Below are 19,934 nucleotides of genomic sequence, written 5' to 3'. Positions count from 1 at the left end.
CTACTCCAATCACCACTGCACAGTGGCCACTCAGAGCCTGGGCTGAGGATTCTGATGCTGAAAGACCACTATTATCTGACAGCAGCTGGCAGGAATGCCACATGCTTGCTACCCCTCAAAAGAATCCAACGTCCCCAGTGCAAAGTGAAAGAAACATGTCAGTCACTCAGTCGTGTCTGACCCTTTGCAACGGCATGGACTGTGGCCCACCAGGCTCCTCCGTCCATGCGGTTCTCCAGGCAAGAATACTGGGGTTGGTTGCCATGCCCTTCTCCAGAGGATCTTCCCTACCCAGGGACTGAACCCAGGTCTCCTGCATTGCAGGCAGATTCTGAGCCACAAGGGAAGCCTCCTGCCCTCAACTGCAAAGAGGGATCTAAACCAGGGTTACCTAACCTCCAGTCTAGTGCTCATTTGTCACAGGAAGGGCGCTTAATTTTTACACTTTAACTTATACATGCTGACCTTTTATATACTCTTTAGTGCTCCGTGTGTAAGTCATATTATCCAGTTAAAAACTCCCTGATAAGACTCAAAGGGTCTGCTCACTCTTAGGAGACCCCTCGTCCGCATCAGCAGCTCGTACACGGTTCTGTCCACGGCGGACCCAGGAGCTGACAGAGGAAGACACTGAATTCGCTTCTCACAGGCTTATTCTCTGTGCCCCGCCCCCCCGCCACCATGTTCCAGTGCACAAAAATAACTATAACGCCCAATTTTGATCTTGTGTTGGATACTGAGATCATGAATAAACAGACCACGTATATAGTTGTGTTGGGGAGGTTTAGACAAGAAAATGACTATATAACAGTTCAATTAGTAGTTATTTCCACCGCCCACAGAAAGACACACCCACACACACACACACACCTCTTGCCCACAGAAGTACTGGGTAAAACTAAAATTTGCATAGAGGTGTAAGGAACACTGTACACTTAAGAAAAACCCCCGACAACCTAGTTTTCCACAAGCAGCACGCAGTCCCTATTTCCAGGTCAGCTACCACACCCCATAAAACTTCACTAGTTCAACTGGCTTATGTTCATTTCTCAGTTTTGGAAACTTTGATAGAAAAACCTCATTTAAGGTCTTTCCACATTAATATATGTGTGAGTAAGATGCAAGTGACCTTAAAAAGGCATCTGAAACTATAAACCGAAACTGAACTCAAATCCAGTGGGACCTCTGGATCCAGGTACCAGTTTGCAGAAAGCACAGAGGAATATGATGCACTATGAGCATGCAATTAACAGGATTCCGACTGTGGGAAAGTTTACAGGTCCCAAAGCCCAGGGACGCCCCCAGATAGTGAAAGGGGTATGAAAGAGGAAGTTGTAGATTAAAAGAGACTTAAGGACATTTCCAGTTATTTTAAGTGTGCGAGATGAAACTACAGTGTCTGTGGATAACCACGGAGCAAAACTAAACTAAAAGAAATGGAAAGAAGTGATGATCTGAAAGTCACAGCAGTAGTTCCTTTGGGGGGAAGAAATGAGGCAAGGGGCAGACTAGCGAGCTCATCTGCTTGACCCAGGGGTGGCTGCAGCAATGCGGGCCGTATGGAGATCCACTAGACCGTGCATTTTCTGTGGGGTTTAATACATCTGCATCTTATTCTACGATGAAAGGCTTAAAAGGGTATGGTCTGATTTATTCCCTCAGGATTCTCTAAAGCTGAACTCTACTACCACAGCCACTAACAACAGCAAGGAGATCAAACCAGTCAATCCTAAAGGAAATCAACTCTGAATATTCATTGCAAGAACAGATGCTGAAGCTGCCATACTTTGGCCACCTGATGCAAAGAGCCAATTCATTGGAAAAGACCCTGATGCTGGGAGAGATTGAGAGAAGGAGAAGAAAGGGGTGAATGGAAGATGAGATGGCTGCATGGCATCACTGACTCAATGGACAAGAGTTTGAGCAAACTCTGGGAGATGGTGAAGGACAGGGAAGCCTGGTGTGCTGCAGTCCATGGGGTCATAAAGAGTCAGACAAGACTTAGCAACTGAACAACAACATTCAACTTTAAAAATAAATTGCAACAAAAAATTCGGTTCCACGTTTCAAGGGCCTGACAAGCAGACATTGCTGATGATGACACAACAAGACAACGCTGATTACAGAGCATTCCCAGCATCACACAAAGTACTGGAAGACAGCCCAGAGAACAAGTCGGCTTTCCAGATTAGGCTGAATTCCTAGATCATCTCCCCAGAAAAATCCTTGCAGATGCAGGAGACCCTTGGCCTCCAGGGGCTTCCATTCTTACGATTCTGCTTGTAGGTAAGATTCCTGGCAAAAAAGAACAAGATGAACTCAGTGACAACCACTGAGCAACCACACTGGCCACGAGCAGGCCACCCCCCCCACCCCAGCTTGTCACTGCCCAGGGCAACCAAGAGGAATAAAAAAGGAGGGGTCAACTTGTCACCAAGGAAGACATCTGACTGCACCAGGCGTGACCAGACACAACACACCCACACAACCTGAACAAAAACTGACTGACCTCCAAGGCTAAAAATTAGATGCACTGTGGGATCGTATATAGCAGGATCTAATGCCTGATGATCTGAGGTGGAGCTGATGTAATAACAACAGAGATAAAGTACACAAGGACTGTGATGCACCTGAATCCTCCTGAAACCATCCCCAACTCCCATCCATGGAAAACGGGCTCCCATGAACCCGGGCCCTGGTGCCCAGGATGGGGACCACTGTATACAGGACCTTACAACAGAAAGAGGGCATCAGTGGAGAAGCTGAAATCTCACATGAGCTCTACAGCTGATACTGCACCAATGCGAATTCCCTGTTCTTCATAATCATACTATGGTTATGTGGGATGTTAATATTGGAGGAGTTTGAGCAAGCTCCAGGAGTTGGTGATGGACAGGGAAGCCTGGCGTGCTCCAGTCCGTGGGGTCACAAAGAGTTGGACACGACTGAGCAACTGAACTGAATTGAATATTGGGAGAAGTGAGATAGATAGATACTCCCTGTACCATTTTTCAACTTTCCAGTGCCTAGAATTAGTTCAAATGTTTGAAAGAAAACTGTTTCTTCCAAAGATTTAAGGATCTGGATGATAAAAAAACTCCCATTAGAGTCAAGTGTAGTTCAGTCACTTGAGGGCGAAGTAAGGTCTACAGGTCTCAAAGCCCAAGGACGCACCCAGATAAGGAAACGGGGATGAAAGAGGAAGCTGTAGATTAAGAGAGACTTGAGGACATTTCCAGTTACTTGAAATGTGCAAGGTCAGACTACAGGGGCTGTGGACAACCACGTGACAGAACTAGAAAAGGTGCCCAGACGTGACAGATCTGAAAGTCACACGAGTAGTTACGTGGAGGAGGAAACTCGTGCAGAACCGACTGTCCGCACTCACTGCCCCACTGCAGAGTCCAAGACTTTCTCAGAAAAGTGAGTGAACTTGAAAAGGAAGGCTGTTATTCAAAGCAGGCAACAACTTCCATCTAACAGCAGTCACAAAGGATAGAAAAGGTGGCCTAGAAATTTCCCACTCCTAAGTCCTAGCAGATCTTCAAAATTATTCATATATATATATATATATCAAATCATCAGTGATAATGTACCTAGGATTTCCTAACTTTAAATTTGGTTCAAAGACTCTTGGAGCAATAAAGATATCTAAGAGCTATGATAGGGAAACTGACCAAGGTGGGGGGTTGGGGGGGGAGAAACCAACATTTTTGGCTCATTTTTAAAGCAACTTAGAAATCTAGGACATAAAGAAAATTTTCCATGGAGCATATACAAGACTTACGTTGTATCTGGATTTAGAAAATACTGAAAAAGGTATGCATAAGGCCCATGCTTCATTTCCGTTTCATCATGCTGTGTATTTTCTGAATTTATGTATTTCTAAGATCAGAACCTCAAGTCAGGACTCCCATGAAGGTCCAGGGGCTAAGACTCCATGTTCCCAGGGCAGGGGGCCCGGGATCCAACGCTGGTCAGGGAAACAGATCCTACATGCTGCAACTAAAACGCCCTCACAGCCAAATAAATAATTTTTTAAAAAGAAAAAAAAAAGAATAAGAACCTCAAGTCAACACTGAAACTAAGATTTGACTTCTATATTTGTACCACTGTTGAGAAATAATTTCAATTCTAACAACGGAGTTACTTGTACTATAGAAAACAAAACCAGTAAATAACAAACTTTATGGTTATATTCAGTCACCCTTCAAGTCTTGCATGGGGGGGGCCTACAAAAGTCTGCACACTTGAAGGTTAATACTATTGCATCTGTACATGCACACTTTCAAGTGTAACGTCAGCTCTGTTGTGACATCTCAGTGTCAGATTAAAACCTGAGGGCAGGAGAAGGGGGAGGCAGAGGCTGAGACGGCTGGATGGCATCCCTGACTCGACGGACATGAGCTTGAGCAAATCTCAGGAGACAGTGAAGGCCAGGGAAGCCTGGCGTGCTGCAGCCCACGCTGGTGCCAGGAGTTGGACACAGTGAGTGAACAACGACCAAGGGCAGACTAAGCACTCGGGGGAGTGTCTTGCTTCCAAAGAACCAAGAGGAGCTAAAACCAAAAAGACCAAAGTCAAAAAATATGTGATTTCAAGTGCAGCAGTTTTCCCTGCCTGTGAATTCTCACTCAGCACAGAGCCTCGTGCATTCTCGACGCTTTAGACAGGTCTTTGTTACCGCGTGTGTGCTCAGCTGTGTCGGATTCTCTGCTGCCCTGTGGACTGCAGCCCGCCAGGCTCCTCTGTCCATGGGATTCTCCAGGCAAGAGCACTGGAGTGGAATGCCATTTCCTACTCCAGGTCCTTATGTTATTACCAGACTAGCAATCTAAATTATGAAAGATAAATGTACAGTCTTTACTCAATAAGACTCCCAGGCTTCAGAGTACAATGCCCACTTGTCTCCAAAAGGCACTGCCATTTTTCAAAGGCAATAAAAGGAATCCAGCGCCTGCTTTGTTTGCAGATTTCCTCATGCTTTAACACTGAGATTCCTGGACGAGCACTGAGACTCGTCGGTTGTAGAATTAAGGTTTAAGACTGCAGAGGGCACAAAGTACAAAGGTTTGTGGGCTACCAGGAAGCAGGAAGGGGCCACGGGCATGATCACTACACGAGCTGGGCGTGCAGACAGTCCTGTGGCTGGGACTACACACAGCGTGGCCGCGCGTGGCCAGCTCCACCGCTGGATGTTGAGGGACCTCAGTCACACAGCCTCCACCATCCCTCCCTACTCTGAATTCCAAGACCAAGGCTCTTCTTGATCTTGTAACTACAGAATCCACCAAGGAGGTCAAGGTCAGCACATAAATGCACATGGATTCAGATGATTAACCTACATTTAAATAGAAGCGTGTTTTTAATTACAGATACATAATATTAAATCTAATGGTTAGGAGTGCTATCTAGCTTCTTAGTGACTAAAATCTTGCCCATCTGATACAAATCTATTCTACTGCAATTTTTTCTTTTTTTTAATTCTAAGTCTCCACAGAGTTTCAAACAAAGTATACAGAACATCAAATAAAACTGACAGGACAGGGACACACAGGGAAACAAAAGCTACAAGTTGATGCATTTTCAGAATTTGGGATAAAACTTGGGACTTCAATCCTCCACCATTAAGCAAGTTATGCAAGCACTCTGCTCAGAATGAGTCTGTCACAGCTAACGTCATGAATTCTGAGTTTATGCTTTCATCGACCATGATGTGTATGTTACGCCTCTCACCATCATATTAAGTGAACCCAGGAGGCCCAGAACCTTGCCCAGTGAGTCAGCCGCTCATCTCTAGTACCTCTGCCATTGACCTTAATTACTCCACAGCATTGTTCATTTTAGACAACCATGAAGTCTCAAACATGAACTGCTCCAGCTCCTACTCAACAACTAATCTTTATAAAATGTGACTTTGCGAGTTAATCTGCATCACACGAGCACAAACTCAACTCAGCCATCAGGTGCTGTGATGCTTGGTGGCACAGACGAACAAAGGGAAAACGTCAGCCCTTACACTGAACTTGACCTTGGAGCTAGAGAATAAATATCAGTCCTACCTGCTTCTGAACCGTCATCCGGAAATTAAAGCAGAAGAGTGATAGAGTGCTCCGTGTTAATAAGTCACTCAGAAACTAATATGCAGAAACTAATGTCAAACTAAAGCAACGAAAATCACTTTAGTGATCAAAAGTGACTTGAGACATTTTAGTCACTTAGTGAGCAGCATCTGAAAAAGTTAGGTTTCCTCAGAAGATTTTAAAGTCAGGTGTGTGACCTGCTGTATATTTTACATGGATGACCAACAAGGCCCCGCGCAGGGGCCTCTGCTCCATGCTCGGCTGCAGCCTGCAGGGGAGGGGCGCCTGGGGAGAATGAACACACGTACCCCTGCGGCTAAGATCCTTTGCTGTCCACCTGAAACTGTCACCTGCCACGACACTCTGAACCGGCCCCACCCCAATGTAGAAGTTCAAAGTTAAAATATTAGGTATCACGACCCACATGATCATTTTGTAACCTGGATTCTCCAGGCAAGAATACTGGAGTGGGTCGCCATTCTTGTCTCCAGGGGATCTTCCCGACCCAGGGTTCGAACTTGTGTCTCTTGGCTCTCCTGCACTGCCAGGCTGATTCTTTACCACTAGCACCACCTGTGAAGCCTGCCTATTAATGTTAAACATTCATATGTGACTTCTCATGATTATAACTGCATTAAGCACCTTTGAGAACAAAAAGTATGATTTAAACTACTCCCTACACTGTAAATACTCAAAAATCAAGCTGCAAGTTTCAAAGTTTTAAAAGGGAACCATCTCCCATTTCCACCTTTTAAGGCAGTTACATATAGTTGCAGGCATTAATTCAATAAGAGGAAAACAATTGAAGCTCATTTAACTTCAAAACAAATCCAAGCAAACTAAGGAAAACCTTTACAAGCATGAGCATAGCTTTCCTGAATCAATGTGTTTTATTCCAATTACAACAAACAGCAACACAAATCATACTTTATTAAAAAACCCTGACAGAAGGAAAATCGAGTGAAAACTACTTACGGTACAGCTTCAGAAAAAGTCATTTCTGCAATGAGGACTTTCTGCAATGAAACAGCTGCTTACTCCAGGCCAGACGACGGGGGGCTAGGCCTTAGCCTTTGCCCAGCGTCCAGCCCTGGGGAGGCGGGCGGGGCGCCAGCTCCCTGGGCAATGGGGTCACATGCTAAGCACTTCCACTGTGGCAGCAGTCTCCTCTGAGTCCCTACTTTGCAAATCTGAAACCGAGCAGAAAGCCCACCTTACGTTCTCACGGGGGTGCGTGCAGCCCCACTTCACCATCCTTTCCCAAGGATTCTGCTCAGGGTTATAATTCTTTCCCAGAGCTTAGCACCATGGAGAAGGAAGCAGTAACTACTGATCATGAACAGAACAATGGCTGAACAAATATCAATATGCAGTTTTAAAAATACAAAGTGCTGCCGGTTTTATATATTATGAATGTTTTATTTCTTTATTATTTCCCTTATTAATGTGTATAAGCCTATTACAACTCAGTGCATCACCTCCAGCCCTAATCTCGAGGCTGCAAAACCCTGCACTTCCAACTGCCATCAACAGTACCGGCTTCAGAAGAGAAAAACAAATACAGTATATTAACGCATACATATGGAACCTAGAAAAATGGTTCTGATGAACCGATTTGCCGGGCGGGAATAGAGATGCTGACTCACTGGAAAAGACCCTGATGCTGGAAAGACTGAAGGCAAAAGAAGGGGTGACAGAGGATGAGATGGCTCAGTAGCATCACTGAGTCACTGGACACGAATCCGAGCAAAGCCCAGGAGATAGTGAAGGACAGGGAAGGCTGGTGTGCTGCAGTTCATGGGGTCACAAAGAGTCAGACAGGACTTGGCGACTGAAGAACAAGTGAAGGCGCATCCTTCCACAGCTCCACTGTCCCGTGAGGGCTGTAACTGAAGTCTGGCAAAGCAGGGGAACCTGAGGGCAGCAGGTCACTGGGTGAGCGGCACAGGGTCCAAATCCACACTGCCTGCTGCGAGGACCGCCCCACCACTTCCCAGCCACGTGACCTCGGGCAAGTCAGCAACTCCCATGCCTCGGTCTGCTCTTCTGTAAAGTGGGTATAACCCTTGCCCTTTTCAGAAGTGCGGGGTGAGAGACTAGCCCATCACTCCAAGAATCAGTTTCACTAACAGGATAGTTGGCACTTAGGTATTAGATCTCTAGAATAAAATTTTGCTCAGAATTCAGCTGTTGAGCAGATCTTCCTCTTATTCCATTTCTCACACAAGTTGGATCTAAACTTATTTATAGTACATCTTCAGGTCCTGGGCTTCCACCTTATCTCTTACCTACCTATTTACCCCAGATAACAAATGACCTGTATTTCCCCAAATGCCAACACTAGAGACGTGCAGACATAAGAGGAGAAACACAGAGAATGAAGGCACTCGAGCTGAACTGCCCGCACACTAATCTCACTTGCTGAACCTGGTCTTAAATAATTCCTAACTTGTGCTGACAATGTATCACATCATTCCCCTCTATTCCATTCCTGGTAGAAATTATTTCCAGAAACCATTTCCCCCTTTGTATAATTTAATAGAGGGTTTCTTTTAATATAGCTGTAGTAATTTCAACCAGATCTGACTGCTAGGGCCACGCCAACCCTGAAATGTTCATGTCTCAGGATAAGTCTAACAAGAGGTTTGCTGGGTGGGAAGAGACTTGAAATGAAGGGTTTGTCGTGGAAACTCTGACGGACAGCGGAGGCCAGTGAGGTCTTAATTCTGTGTCACCCAGGCATGCTTCAGTGTTTCCCTTCACGGCGTCATTCTTTCCTCCCCTCACATAAATTGAGGCTCTGTAAGCACCAAAAAGTTTCCGTTTGGCTCTGGAAACTGTTCTCTGCAGAACCGTTAAGAGTCTACACCCGCACTCCACTCCACCACCGGCCTGGCAGATTCATCAGGACTCATTTCAAAACGATCACGTCCTGTGCTTACGGGGGACTTTTGAACAAACGGATCTAAGACGAGAGCTCATGCATGTCCGGCAACTGGCTGCACTTAACACGAGTTTATCTTTCGACTGACTGACGCCTGCCGAGGGCCCGTAAGGCAGCAACAGTGGCTGCCCTGGCACCCACGCCGTCACCACCACCACCCTGCCGCATGTGAGGGCACAGAGACCGTCCAGGTACAAGAAGAGTGAAACCACCAGCGCCAAGCCGAGCTCCGGATCTCTCCGCAGCATGACAATCCGGCTTCGGCTATTAGCAACCCCTAAGCAAAGGATCACCTCATTGACTGTCAGACACACACCACTGCTGGTTGAGATTCTCGCCCTGCACTCAAGGCTGGTGGGCTAAGGCCCACCAGGGGCTCTCATTTAACTTGTGAGGGAGAGTCACGGATGCCTGGACACTTCTCAGTCAGAAGGCAGACACACTACGTGGTTTATTCCTATCATTCTAAATTCAGTAGGTTTGACATTACACAGAACTTACAGGGACAAACTGGAATTCTCCATTATATATTTTGATTACGCACTCTTAGCTATAACAAGCCTACACAGCATATTAAAAAGCGGAGAGATCACTTTGCCAACAAAGGTCCATCTAGTCAAAGCTATGGTTTTTCCAGCAGTCATGTATGGATGTGAGAGTTGGACCATAAAGAAGGCTGACCACCAAAGAATGCATGCTGTTGAAGTGTGGTGTTGGAGAAGAATCTTGAGAATCCCCTGGACTGCAAGATCAAACCAGTCAATCCTAAAGGAAATCAACCTTGAATATTCATTGGAAGGACTGACGCTGAAGCTCCAATCCTTTGGCCACCCAATGCAAACAGCTGACTCACTGGGAAAGACCCTGGTGCAGGGGAAGATGGAGGGCAGGAGAAGGGGACGACAGAGGATGAGATGGTTGGATGGCATCACTGACTCGATGGGCGTGAGTCTCAGCAAACTTGGGGAGAAAGTGTAGGACAGAAACCTGGTGTGCTGCCATTCATGGGGACACACAGCATCGGACACGACTGAGCGACTGAACAACATTTAGCTTCAGAAAGTAGCTTTCTCAGTCATCTCAAGATCTCCTCCCAGCTGACATGACTTTGGATTATAAACTAGACTTTAAAAAATAGCAGGCAGGCAGAAGTCATCCTGATCCTTCATACCGCTTAATATTTATATAATCTCACACTCAGCAAATATTTACGTAGTGTCCACTGAGTGCCAGGCACCGCATTAAACGCTGGAGACAGAGAAGGCGGACTCAGTCCTCGCCCTGGAGGCGGGCAGGGGAAACAGACAGGCGCGCTGCAGGAGGGGGGTCCCACGGCCCGGGGGGCGGGAGGGCCCAGGAGGCACTTCAGGGGAAGCCTCGCAGGCGAGGCCAACCGTCTGGGCCGACTCAGGTGGGGTGAGGTGAGGGGTCAAGAGAAAAGACTTCCTGGGAAAGGCCATCCCAAGCACTATCTCGGGCGCCGGGAGGAAGGAGAGCAGCCTTAGGCGAGCCTGAGAAAGCAAGGACTGAGGAGACACCACGTCCTGGTGAGGAGCCGAGCTCACACCGACAGGGAAGCTCTGCAGGCCAGGAATGCTACTTTGAAAAAACACTCTGGAGGAGGAAAAAACAAGAAATGCGTGTGCTAAGCGTTAATGTGCCTAAAAACTTAAATGTGAGAGTCTTCCAGGCGAGTGAAACACTCAGGATAGTAAGTCACTTTAAAGGAAACGGACATGTCAAATAAACATTTGAGGTTTCTACTGCTGAGGAGGAGTAGCCACTCCACACGCCTCAGCATCAGCTGGGGGTGCCGTGTGAAGAAAAGCACTTTCACTTAACGTACCGAGCAGCGCTTCGGAAAGCCATTAACCAGAAATCGTTTCGTAACCAGTTTGCACCAAACGGGAATCCCCAACACCAGTTTTTCCACCGCGTCTCTGTCTCTAATGAGTAAAAACTGTTAACCCTTCCAACTGCCCACCTCAATCACACTTTCCTGCATTTTGGGGATTACAGGCAATTTCATCTTTGAAGCTGAAATAAGGCTTTGGTCTGACCTCAGTGCAAAAACCTCCAGTTTCAAATTAGACTCGATCTTACTGGGACGGGTCTTTTTGGAACTCAGATAACCAAGGGTTCATCCATAGTTCATATATCTGCTAACTGGGAGGGCCTCCCTGGAGGCTCTGAGGTAAAGAATCCGCCCGACAATGTAGGAGATGTGGGTTCCACCCCTGGGTCAGGAAGATCTCCTGGAGGAGGAAATGGCAACCCACTCCAGTGTTCCTGCCTGGAACATCCCATGGACAGAGGAGCCTGGTGGGGCTACAGTTTATGGGGTCACAGAGAACCGGACATAACTTAGCAACTAAACAACAATAAACCAGATGAGAGGGGGGGAGGGTCCCAAGATGCTGACCTGTTTGAAATGGAAAATCCTGGCTTCCATTTTGAAAATCAGTGGTCTGTGCAAGAGTCTGGGGGCAGTCAAGCCAGCAGGTGGGAAGGGCAGGGACTGTGAGAGGTGCAGCCCCACCTGGTCTCGGCCCCCAGCCCCTGCCAACACTGCTGACTGCCCTGCGTGGCTCTCGGAACTCTGTTGAAGGTCACCCTCCCTTAGAGAGACCTGGTTTTCTGGAATTCCTCAGCTCCGACAGCTAAAAGGGGAACCACTTTTCTTCTTCCTTCTTTCAAACATCACCTTTCATTCTCACAGAATACTGATCAAACACCATCCTGTTCAGGTGAGCTGAAATATCAATCCAGAGACAGGTATTTAAGAAGGAATGTCATCAGGAAAGCTATAGGGAAAGCTGACTTTAACCCTCAATAACGGAAAAATACAGAGCTTCACGGGGCCACAGGTCAAGTTCAGTACTTGGTGTGTTCTTAGCAGGAAGTGGCTCAAGACTGCACACTGACTCAGAGCCATATTGCAGGCCGCAGAGCGTGACTGAAGTCCCTGCAGATGACCCCACGACCCCGCTCATCTGTGGGGATCCAGTCTGATGCAGTTTCTGGAGCGCCGGCTTCTTAGGTGGCACTAGTGGTAAAGAACCCACCTGCCAATGCAGGAGATGCAAGAGATGCAGGTTGGATCCCTGGGTTGGGTGGGGAAGAGCCCCTGGAGGAGGAAATGGCAGCCCACTCCAGTATTCTTGCCTGGAGAATCCCATGGACAGAGGAGCCTGGTGGGCCACAGAGAGTCGAATGTGACTGAAGCGACTTAGCATGCATTCTGTGGCACACTCAGAGTGCCCGCGTGACATTCGCCAACAGGGGAGGAATAGAAAGAGCAGGGAAGACAGAAGAGGCAGGTTAACCAGATGTAGCGGTGAGAAGTGGCTCCTGTCGCTGTAGTTAGAGAAGCGCATGGGTCTTGCTGACTCGGAGGGAAAGAAAGGTCGGGCTGGCCCCCTCCCGTTTCCAGCAGAGAGAGCAGGAGATAAGCCGCTTTGGCTCCCTGGCCCCAGAGGAAGTGCATCTGCAGCCCCGCTCCAGGACACTGCTGGGGCACACAGGCCGGGCAGGACCGGCTCCCAGCCGGGGACAGGCCTTCTGGGCTTAAAGCTCAGCTTCACGAACGGCCAGGGCCAGACAAGCTTCCTTCTCATCCTTTCTTTTCTTAAAAAAGTAGGCAAGGACCAGTTCTCCACGAGCCTCACAGACATGAAATGAGCACCGAACAGACTATGGAGCAGTAAGCTGATCAAACAAAAAAAGCAAATTCAAGTCCTGCCATCCCGGCTCTACAAAGGAGCACACTTGTCTTCATCTCTAAGAACATTAAGAAGGTCCCATGGCTTCCAGATCTACCATGTCCTCCTCCGTGATCCAGGCCCTGGTTCCACGTCAGGCAGCACGCCCTCAGCACGGGATATCCTGTGTCAGCTGCCCTGGGGATGCATGTTTGGGGTTCTCCTGGTACCACGACGGGAGGATAGCAGAGTCCAGCAAGGCAAAGTGGGCGTGACCCAGCAGACCTGCAGAAGGTCCCTGCTTCCATTAATATCTTGGGGAAAGGAAAGTGGGAAATCTTATTTTTTTTGAACACTCTTACAAAATATGCTTTTTAGATAGCGTGTTCGGCTCAGTTGTGTCTGACTCTTTGCAGCCCCATGGACTGCAGCCTGCCAGGATTCTCTGTCCATGCGCTTTCACGGGCAAGAATACTGGAGTGGGTTGCCATTTCCTTCTCAATTTCTAAATGGCACAGGTAACAAATCCAGTTGTAAGGACTAAAACCTATTTCTTTCGTTTTCCAATTCTTCCTTAACATTCACTAGGAAGATGGCATTTGCATTTCAGGCTATCTTACTCCATGAACACGACTCACTTGGAGTGCCTACCCCTCTCAAGCTGAAGCCAACTTGGCTGCAAATACGTCATCTACTGAGCAAAGCAACAGGCTGCATACTAGCAGCTAGAGACACTGCCCCTCCTTCAGTGATGGGGAAGGGATACCAAGCCAGCCCCAGACTCCAGCTGCCATCCCCAGGGCCCGTGCTGCCAGGCGCGGACGAGAACAGTCCGTCTCCTGAATAAGAACGAGTCTGTCAAACTGAGACAACAGGAAGTTAACTTAGGGAACACAGAGAAAATGTAAACATATTCTAAAATGACAAAAAGTTAAGACTGAGGCAAGAGGGACGTCCCTGGTGGTCCACTGGTCAGGGTTCCGTGCTTCAACTGCAAAGAGCACAGGGCTGATCCCTGGTGGGGAAGCTAAGATCCTGTGAGCTTCGAGGTGTGGCCAAAAAAAAAAAAAGTGTGGCAAGCACCAAAATAGGAAAATGCTGGGTAACCACTGAGCAATTAAACAACGGTGACAACCTGGGGTGGGATGAGGTGGGAGGGACGTTCGGAGGGGAGATGTGCATGTGCATGGCAGAAACCCATCTGACACAGTAAAGCAATCGCCCTCCAATTAAAAATAAATTAAAATTAAAGCCTGAAAAACACCACTGTCCTGAGCTAACATTATCTAAGTTACAACCAACAATAAGGTAGCAGGTGAGTATAGGCCTGCCAGAGTCAAATGCAGAAGACACATAGCAATTGTAACAAGCAGTTAGCTCACTGCAGACACACTTATATTTGAAATGGCTTTTGTGAATTAACATGCGTAAATATAATAGGGGAACTCATTAACGGGATCTGGTTTAACTCTTCAAAGCAAAGAAGAGCACAGAGACTTGCTGGTGGTCCAGTGGCCGGGAATCCCAGCTTCCACACTGCCCGGGGCACAGCTTCCATCTGGTCGGGGAACTAAGATCCTGCAAGCTGAGAGGCACAGTCAAAAAAAAACAAAACAAAATAGAATAGCACACGTTCACTACTATAATTTGGTTTGTAAATCCTCACTTTCAAATGTTAAGGAAGTTCACAGGACAGATAAAAAATGGCTAAAATGTGTTGGAAAAAGTGCTTAACCCCACACAGGAGATGAAACTTGGAAGAAGCTCCTTTCATCTACCAGAGCAAAAATGCAGAGGATTTATTTGCAATATCCAACACTGGTTAAGAGTGAAGAGAAAGTGGTACTCTCACATTGATACTGAAATACAAATTGGAACCTTTCTGGAGAGCAACTTAGCTGTGCTTATTAAAGTTTAAAATGTATCCACACACTTCTAAGTATCTATTGCAGACATGCCTACACTAGAGCCCAAGGATACTGACAGCTTCATTTGCTAAGAACTTAGAAACAATTAAAATGTCCCTCAGTAGAGACAGGTGAATCAGTTTGATGCTTCCACACATGCAACTAAATAAGGCAGAATTGACATTCTGAGAGAGAAGCATTTCCCCAAACCCACTGCCTACTGCTGGAAAAATGTATAAGAGTGATTGAAAATTCAGATCTTTTTAAAAAGTATGTGTAATTTAGTGACTGCATGGATGTCTGAAGTTATGCCTGAGGGAAAAGAAAACAAGGATACAATTTCATTTTTATACAGTGTTTGTACAATTTACAAGCATCACTTTTATAACTGAGGTAAAAGGGGGCAATGCTGACGTGAGGCCAGTGACCTGCTAATCCACCGAAAGCTCCGCAGACGCTCCCTGGGAACCCAGGGGGGTCCTGCCGTGGTCAACACACCCGCTCCAATTTCAACAACAAAACCTGCAGGTCTGAAAAGGGTCAACTTTATTATCCCAGATTCTTTGTCTGTAGAAAAGGACCATTTTTTAAATAACATACCCACTTCCTCTTGTACATTATTTAGGACATTTAGTAAATACCTTTCCTTATGAGTTTCCATAGGTCTCCACTCAAGCACATTACCAAAAATGACAGGAGAGGGAAATCACATTGGGCCCGGAATCACAAGGTTACATCCTTAAACTCCATGTTCAAAGAGTTCAAATGATGCCTCCGAAGCTCAGGCCCACAATTCTGAGAACCAGGAAGAGTCACATTTCCTCCTATCTCTAAGACACACGCTCACTCTTTTTCAAAGGACTCTCTGGATTACTCTCCAAATAAGTTTATTCAACAGGGGTGTTAAGCACAGTGTGAAGAAAAGTGGAATGCTGATGGGTAATGCCGCAAAATATCTGCATCTAAAAATGTTTAGGAAACATATATAAGAAACACATTCACAGTGTGTGGAAGGTTTTGAAAGGTGACCAACTTACCAGCACAATTTTAAAGTCATAAAGAGTACACCCTGCGTGTCTCTAATGCGCTTAATATTAAACAGTGTTAAGATAATATTTTCCAGGCTAGAATGTACTTTCCACTTGCCCTAATAAACCGAAGCCCAGATGGGAAATGTAACCAGGACTAAGTAAACATAATATAGAGTGAGGAGAGCTAATGACCTAGGATGCCTTCACGAGCAATAAAACATTAAAAAAAAAAAAAAGTTTCAACAAACAGAGGGTATGAAAAGCTGGGCCTTTGGAGTGTGTAAAACAAATGCACCTTCAGAGGAAATGCGTTTCTGTGGATGCAGCCGAGAGTGTCAGATGCTGTCACAAAGCTGACGTGAGGGAGAGACGTGCCTCATGAAGCAGCCTTTAAAACATGCAGACTTGATTCTGGCTGACAATCCATCATCAAAACCCCCAGGCATCTTACTAGGGTGCTGTATGGCCCACAGTGAGAAGTCCAACCCAGTTCCTAGTAAAAGATGAACTGAAACAGGAAGAACAGCCACACAAACACAAAGCGATTCCATTTTTTCTGAACACCCACACAAAGACAGCAGTTTCTGACAAGAACGTTCTTGGCAAAAAAAAAGTTACAGGAAGGTTTTATTTTCTTGAAGAAAAAGGCAGGTCTATACGCAGATTACCAGGCAATACCAAATGGTGTTTACAGCCTTCACATTTTGAAAACATCTGAATGTGTTTTTGCTTTTTTATCAAATAAAAGATGACTGGAAACACTGTTCTTGTCTGGAATGCTTATTTCTTGTTGTACTTGAAAATAAAATCCAACATGGCAGCTTACCTTGGCACTGGAAGCCTTGTTTCCCAAACCCCCTGAAAAACAAATAAGAAAAATTTCTTATTTTCTGTTGACACCACATCTTAAGCCAGTTATATGACAAAGCATTCTACAGAAGTAAAAGTTTGCATGTGAAATCCAATGATTTGACAGGAAAACATGCCTAAACAGCTCAAAGTGCAGAGTCAAGTCATCTTTGAAAAGATATGGCCTCCAAAGTCTCACTGAACTCATTTCAACATATTCAAGGTTCTTGCCAGTTTTTTTTTTCCTAATATTTTATCAGTACTTAATTTAAGAACATGACTATAAAGTTGTTGGCTACGATATCCAAGTAACAAGAAGAACTTTATGGTTAAAAAATCAAATCTACAAAGATGGCTGAATTTGGTCCCTAAAGACCAACTGAAAATCTTTTTGCCCTAAAAACAAACAAGTGGCTTCATCATTTGTTATGAAGTATTATTTACCTAGAAATTACCACGTAGCACCACTCTTAACACTAAATTTTGGCTTAATTAAGAGCCAGATTTTACAGTGTCATCCGTATTGTTTGCATGTGAGATTATGATCTGATTTTACTGTGAACTAACAGCATTCAAAGCACATTCAGAAGCTATATTGCTCTTGTAAATTACTTTAGAGAATTTACTCTCTAAGCAGAGAACTCCGACATGGACATTAAATTGCAAACACCATTTCAACTAGGATGAACTACATTAAAATTCTCAGAAGGTTATGAGTCATAATCTCTTGCTTTACATAGCATTTTAAATTTACAAAGCACTTCACATATCTTTATAATTAGTCACTCCCCACCCCCCCCCCCAAAATTTAAATGCAAACAGTTTTAAAATATCAGTGCTTTAATATTTGAGTTGTAAACTAGGGAAACAGAAGAAAATTGAAAAATTAAAACCACGGCTAGACCATGCTGGGGAATATTTTCCTGGAACTTCCAAGGGGCTGCTCTGCAGCTAAGTGGAGAAGAGGAGTATCGACTATGGGGAAGAAGAGGACAAGGAGATCTTTATTTCCACTTCATGCTACACCTGGTGACCCAACAGGCCACATCAGCTCACAGGGGCTAACAAACGACAGTGCAAAGTCTTCAGCAAGTCTGGATGCATAGGCTCAAGTGTCTTTTCTACCTTACCCTCGTCCTGCAAAAGTAATCGGCAGTCTGTTCTGTTTTAATGGAATTTCACAGCTGACGTGAAATTCACGTGAGGCCGAAGACCTCCCCTTAACTAAACGCAATCTCTCTGCCTTGAGGCTCCAAGAACTGATGCTAAGCAGTCTCGTCTACTTTGACCTAGGAGCTCAACCGCTTCAGGCGCCTTTTGACTACACCTCGGAAATCATTCAGAGAGGTGGCTGCGCTTTACACGTAAGTGCGCTTTGGAGTGGATTTCTAAACAGAAACGAAGACCTTGAGCACCTTATTAGCACATTTGTGGGCTTTCCCTTAAAGGTTCCCCCGGGTGCGACGGGTTCAGACAAAGCCGCCCGTCCGTAAGGGCGAAGTCAGGCACCCATTAATTAGCACGTTTGCGGGACTCGCCCTTGGAGACGGTCTCCCCGTGCGAAGCATTCAAGCAGCGTTCTCCCAAGAGCCCCACAAGATCCAGGAGCCACACAACGGCTGGGCAGTCACCCGACGCCGCTCCCCCCGGGGTAGGGGAGTTAAGGAGGCCTAGACGGCTCTGACTTGGTGGGCGGGGGGCTTCCTACATCCAGCAGCAAGAGACTGAATGGGTGGAGGTTGGCAACGCAAGAGGAAAAAAAACTAACGCTTCTCCAAGTGAGGCATCTGCGCTGCCTTTAGTTTCAGCTTTCTTAAAACAACTGGAGGAGAGGGGTCATCAACCTTTTTAAAGTCAGTCAAAGTCATCACTGTCTCCCCAGAAACAAGCACCGCGCGATTCCCCCCTGGCTTGGCGGGATCGGGGACCCTGCAACCTGTCCGGCAGCCGCGGCGCGTAACGCGCGGCCCGGGGGACACCGCTGCCTGGAAGTTACCTGGGCTCGGCGGCCGCAGGCCGGTGGCAGCCCCGGGCAGGCCTGTGTCCTCCCGGCCCCGCGCGGCCCGGGTCCGCTCCACAGGCCGCCCGCGCCCCCGCCCCGCCGGCCGGCCGGCCGCCGCCCTCCCCGCGCCCGCCTCAACAGTTTGCCGCCGCTCCTCCCGGCTCGCGGGCCCGGCCCGGGGAGAGGTCCGCGCGCGCGGCGGGGCCCGGGCAGCCTCCCGGGGCCGCCCTCCGAGTCTCCGGCCAGGGGAGACGTCCGCGCCCCGCCCGGGGTCCCGCCGGGAGCGGACTCTCCGCGGGGCCGAGCGAGGCTCCGGGCGAGTCCGGGGGCGGCGCGCACCCACCAGATGAAGTCGGTGCAGTGGCTGCAGAAGGTGGGCTGCTTGAAGAAGCGCGCGATGAAGCGGTGGTTCTTCACCTCGTGCACGTTCTTCTGCCTCAGCGCCCCTTTGCGGGCGAAGCGGTTGGCCACGTCCTGTGGCGCCGCCGGCTCGGCGGCCGGGAAGACGTCAGCCATGGTCCCCCGCCACCTCCTGCCGCGCCGGGTGCGGGCGGCGGCCGAGGGCGGCCGGGAGCCGGGCGGGCGCGGAGCGGAGCGGAGCCGCGGGCTCGCTGTGGCCGCTCGGCTCTGACGGCGGCGCCGGCGCTCGCGCTTCCTAGTCGGGCTGCGGGGGCGGCCCGCCCACCGCGCATGCCCGAGCGGGCCCGGCAGACAGGGCGGGGGCGCGCCGGGAGCCCCGGGCGCGCGCGGAGAGGGCCGGGGGCGCGCGCGGAGGGAGGGCGGGGCCGCGCGGGCGGGCCTTGGGGGCGGGGGCGCTCAGGGGGCGGGGACGCGCGGGAGGGCGGGGGCGCGCGCGGAGGGAGCCGGCGGCCCCTCGGCGTCCGAGCCACCCAGGAAGCGCCCTCTCCCGTTCCCCCGGGTTGGTCGGGCTCCTCCCTCCCGCGCTCCGCTCCTCCCGCTCCAGGCGCAGCCCGGCGTCCCGGGCCGGCTCCTGGCCGCGCCCCCTTCCAGGACCCAGCGCGGTCCCGGGACGGACGCCCGCGCCGCTCTGAGGCTCAGCCCCTCCGCGGCCTGCACCCTGTGCCGCCTGCGGCCCCGCGCCCCGTGGACACGTCTGATGTGTCGGGACGGCTAGGGGACCTGTCCTGGCTGTTCACCCCGTTACCCGTTGGGTACCACGCTTACAGCGTGGGTGATCAGGTCTTCTTGACTTTACAAGCCCCGAGCCTTAATTTAAACACGGTTTTGCAGCCTAAAGCTGATGACTGCCCTACAGGAGGTGCCGAGCGCAGCCAGTTCGTTTGTAAACTGCAGAGTGGAACTGCCCCGTGACAGCGTGGCTGGCACTGACCGGCGAGGCACGCGCGTGGGGCTGGACCGACTGGTCACTTGCTGAATGCTCGTTAACTCTGCCCGA

The 19,934-nt window shown here is 48.4% G+C and overlaps 1 protein-coding gene across 1 annotated transcript in view; it reads right to left on the bottom strand.

Moving 5' to 3' along the window:
• The window catches only part of PRKCA (protein kinase C alpha), a 290,952-nt gene extending 271,758 nt beyond the window's left edge, over positions 1–19,194 (bottom strand). The window contains exons 1-2 of the mRNA XM_070480134.1: positions 18,861–19,194; positions 16,493–16,524 (exon numbers count right to left, since the gene is read on the bottom strand). Coding sequence (XP_070336235.1) covers positions 16,493–16,524; positions 18,861–19,033 — 205 coding nt within the window. The 5' untranslated portion in view covers positions 19,034–19,194. The remainder of the gene's footprint in view (positions 1–16,492; positions 16,525–18,860) is intronic.
• Positions 19,195–19,934: the final 740 nt, after the last annotated feature.

This window comes from Odocoileus virginianus, chromosome 17 (assembly GCF_023699985.2).
Source record: "Odocoileus virginianus isolate 20LAN1187 ecotype Illinois chromosome 17, Ovbor_1.2, whole genome shotgun sequence".
NCBI classification, from domain to species: domain Eukaryota; kingdom Metazoa; phylum Chordata; class Mammalia; order Artiodactyla; family Cervidae; genus Odocoileus; species Odocoileus virginianus.
Note: the sequence above shows the minus strand (reverse complement) of the source record. Positions and strands in the feature narration are given on the sequence as shown.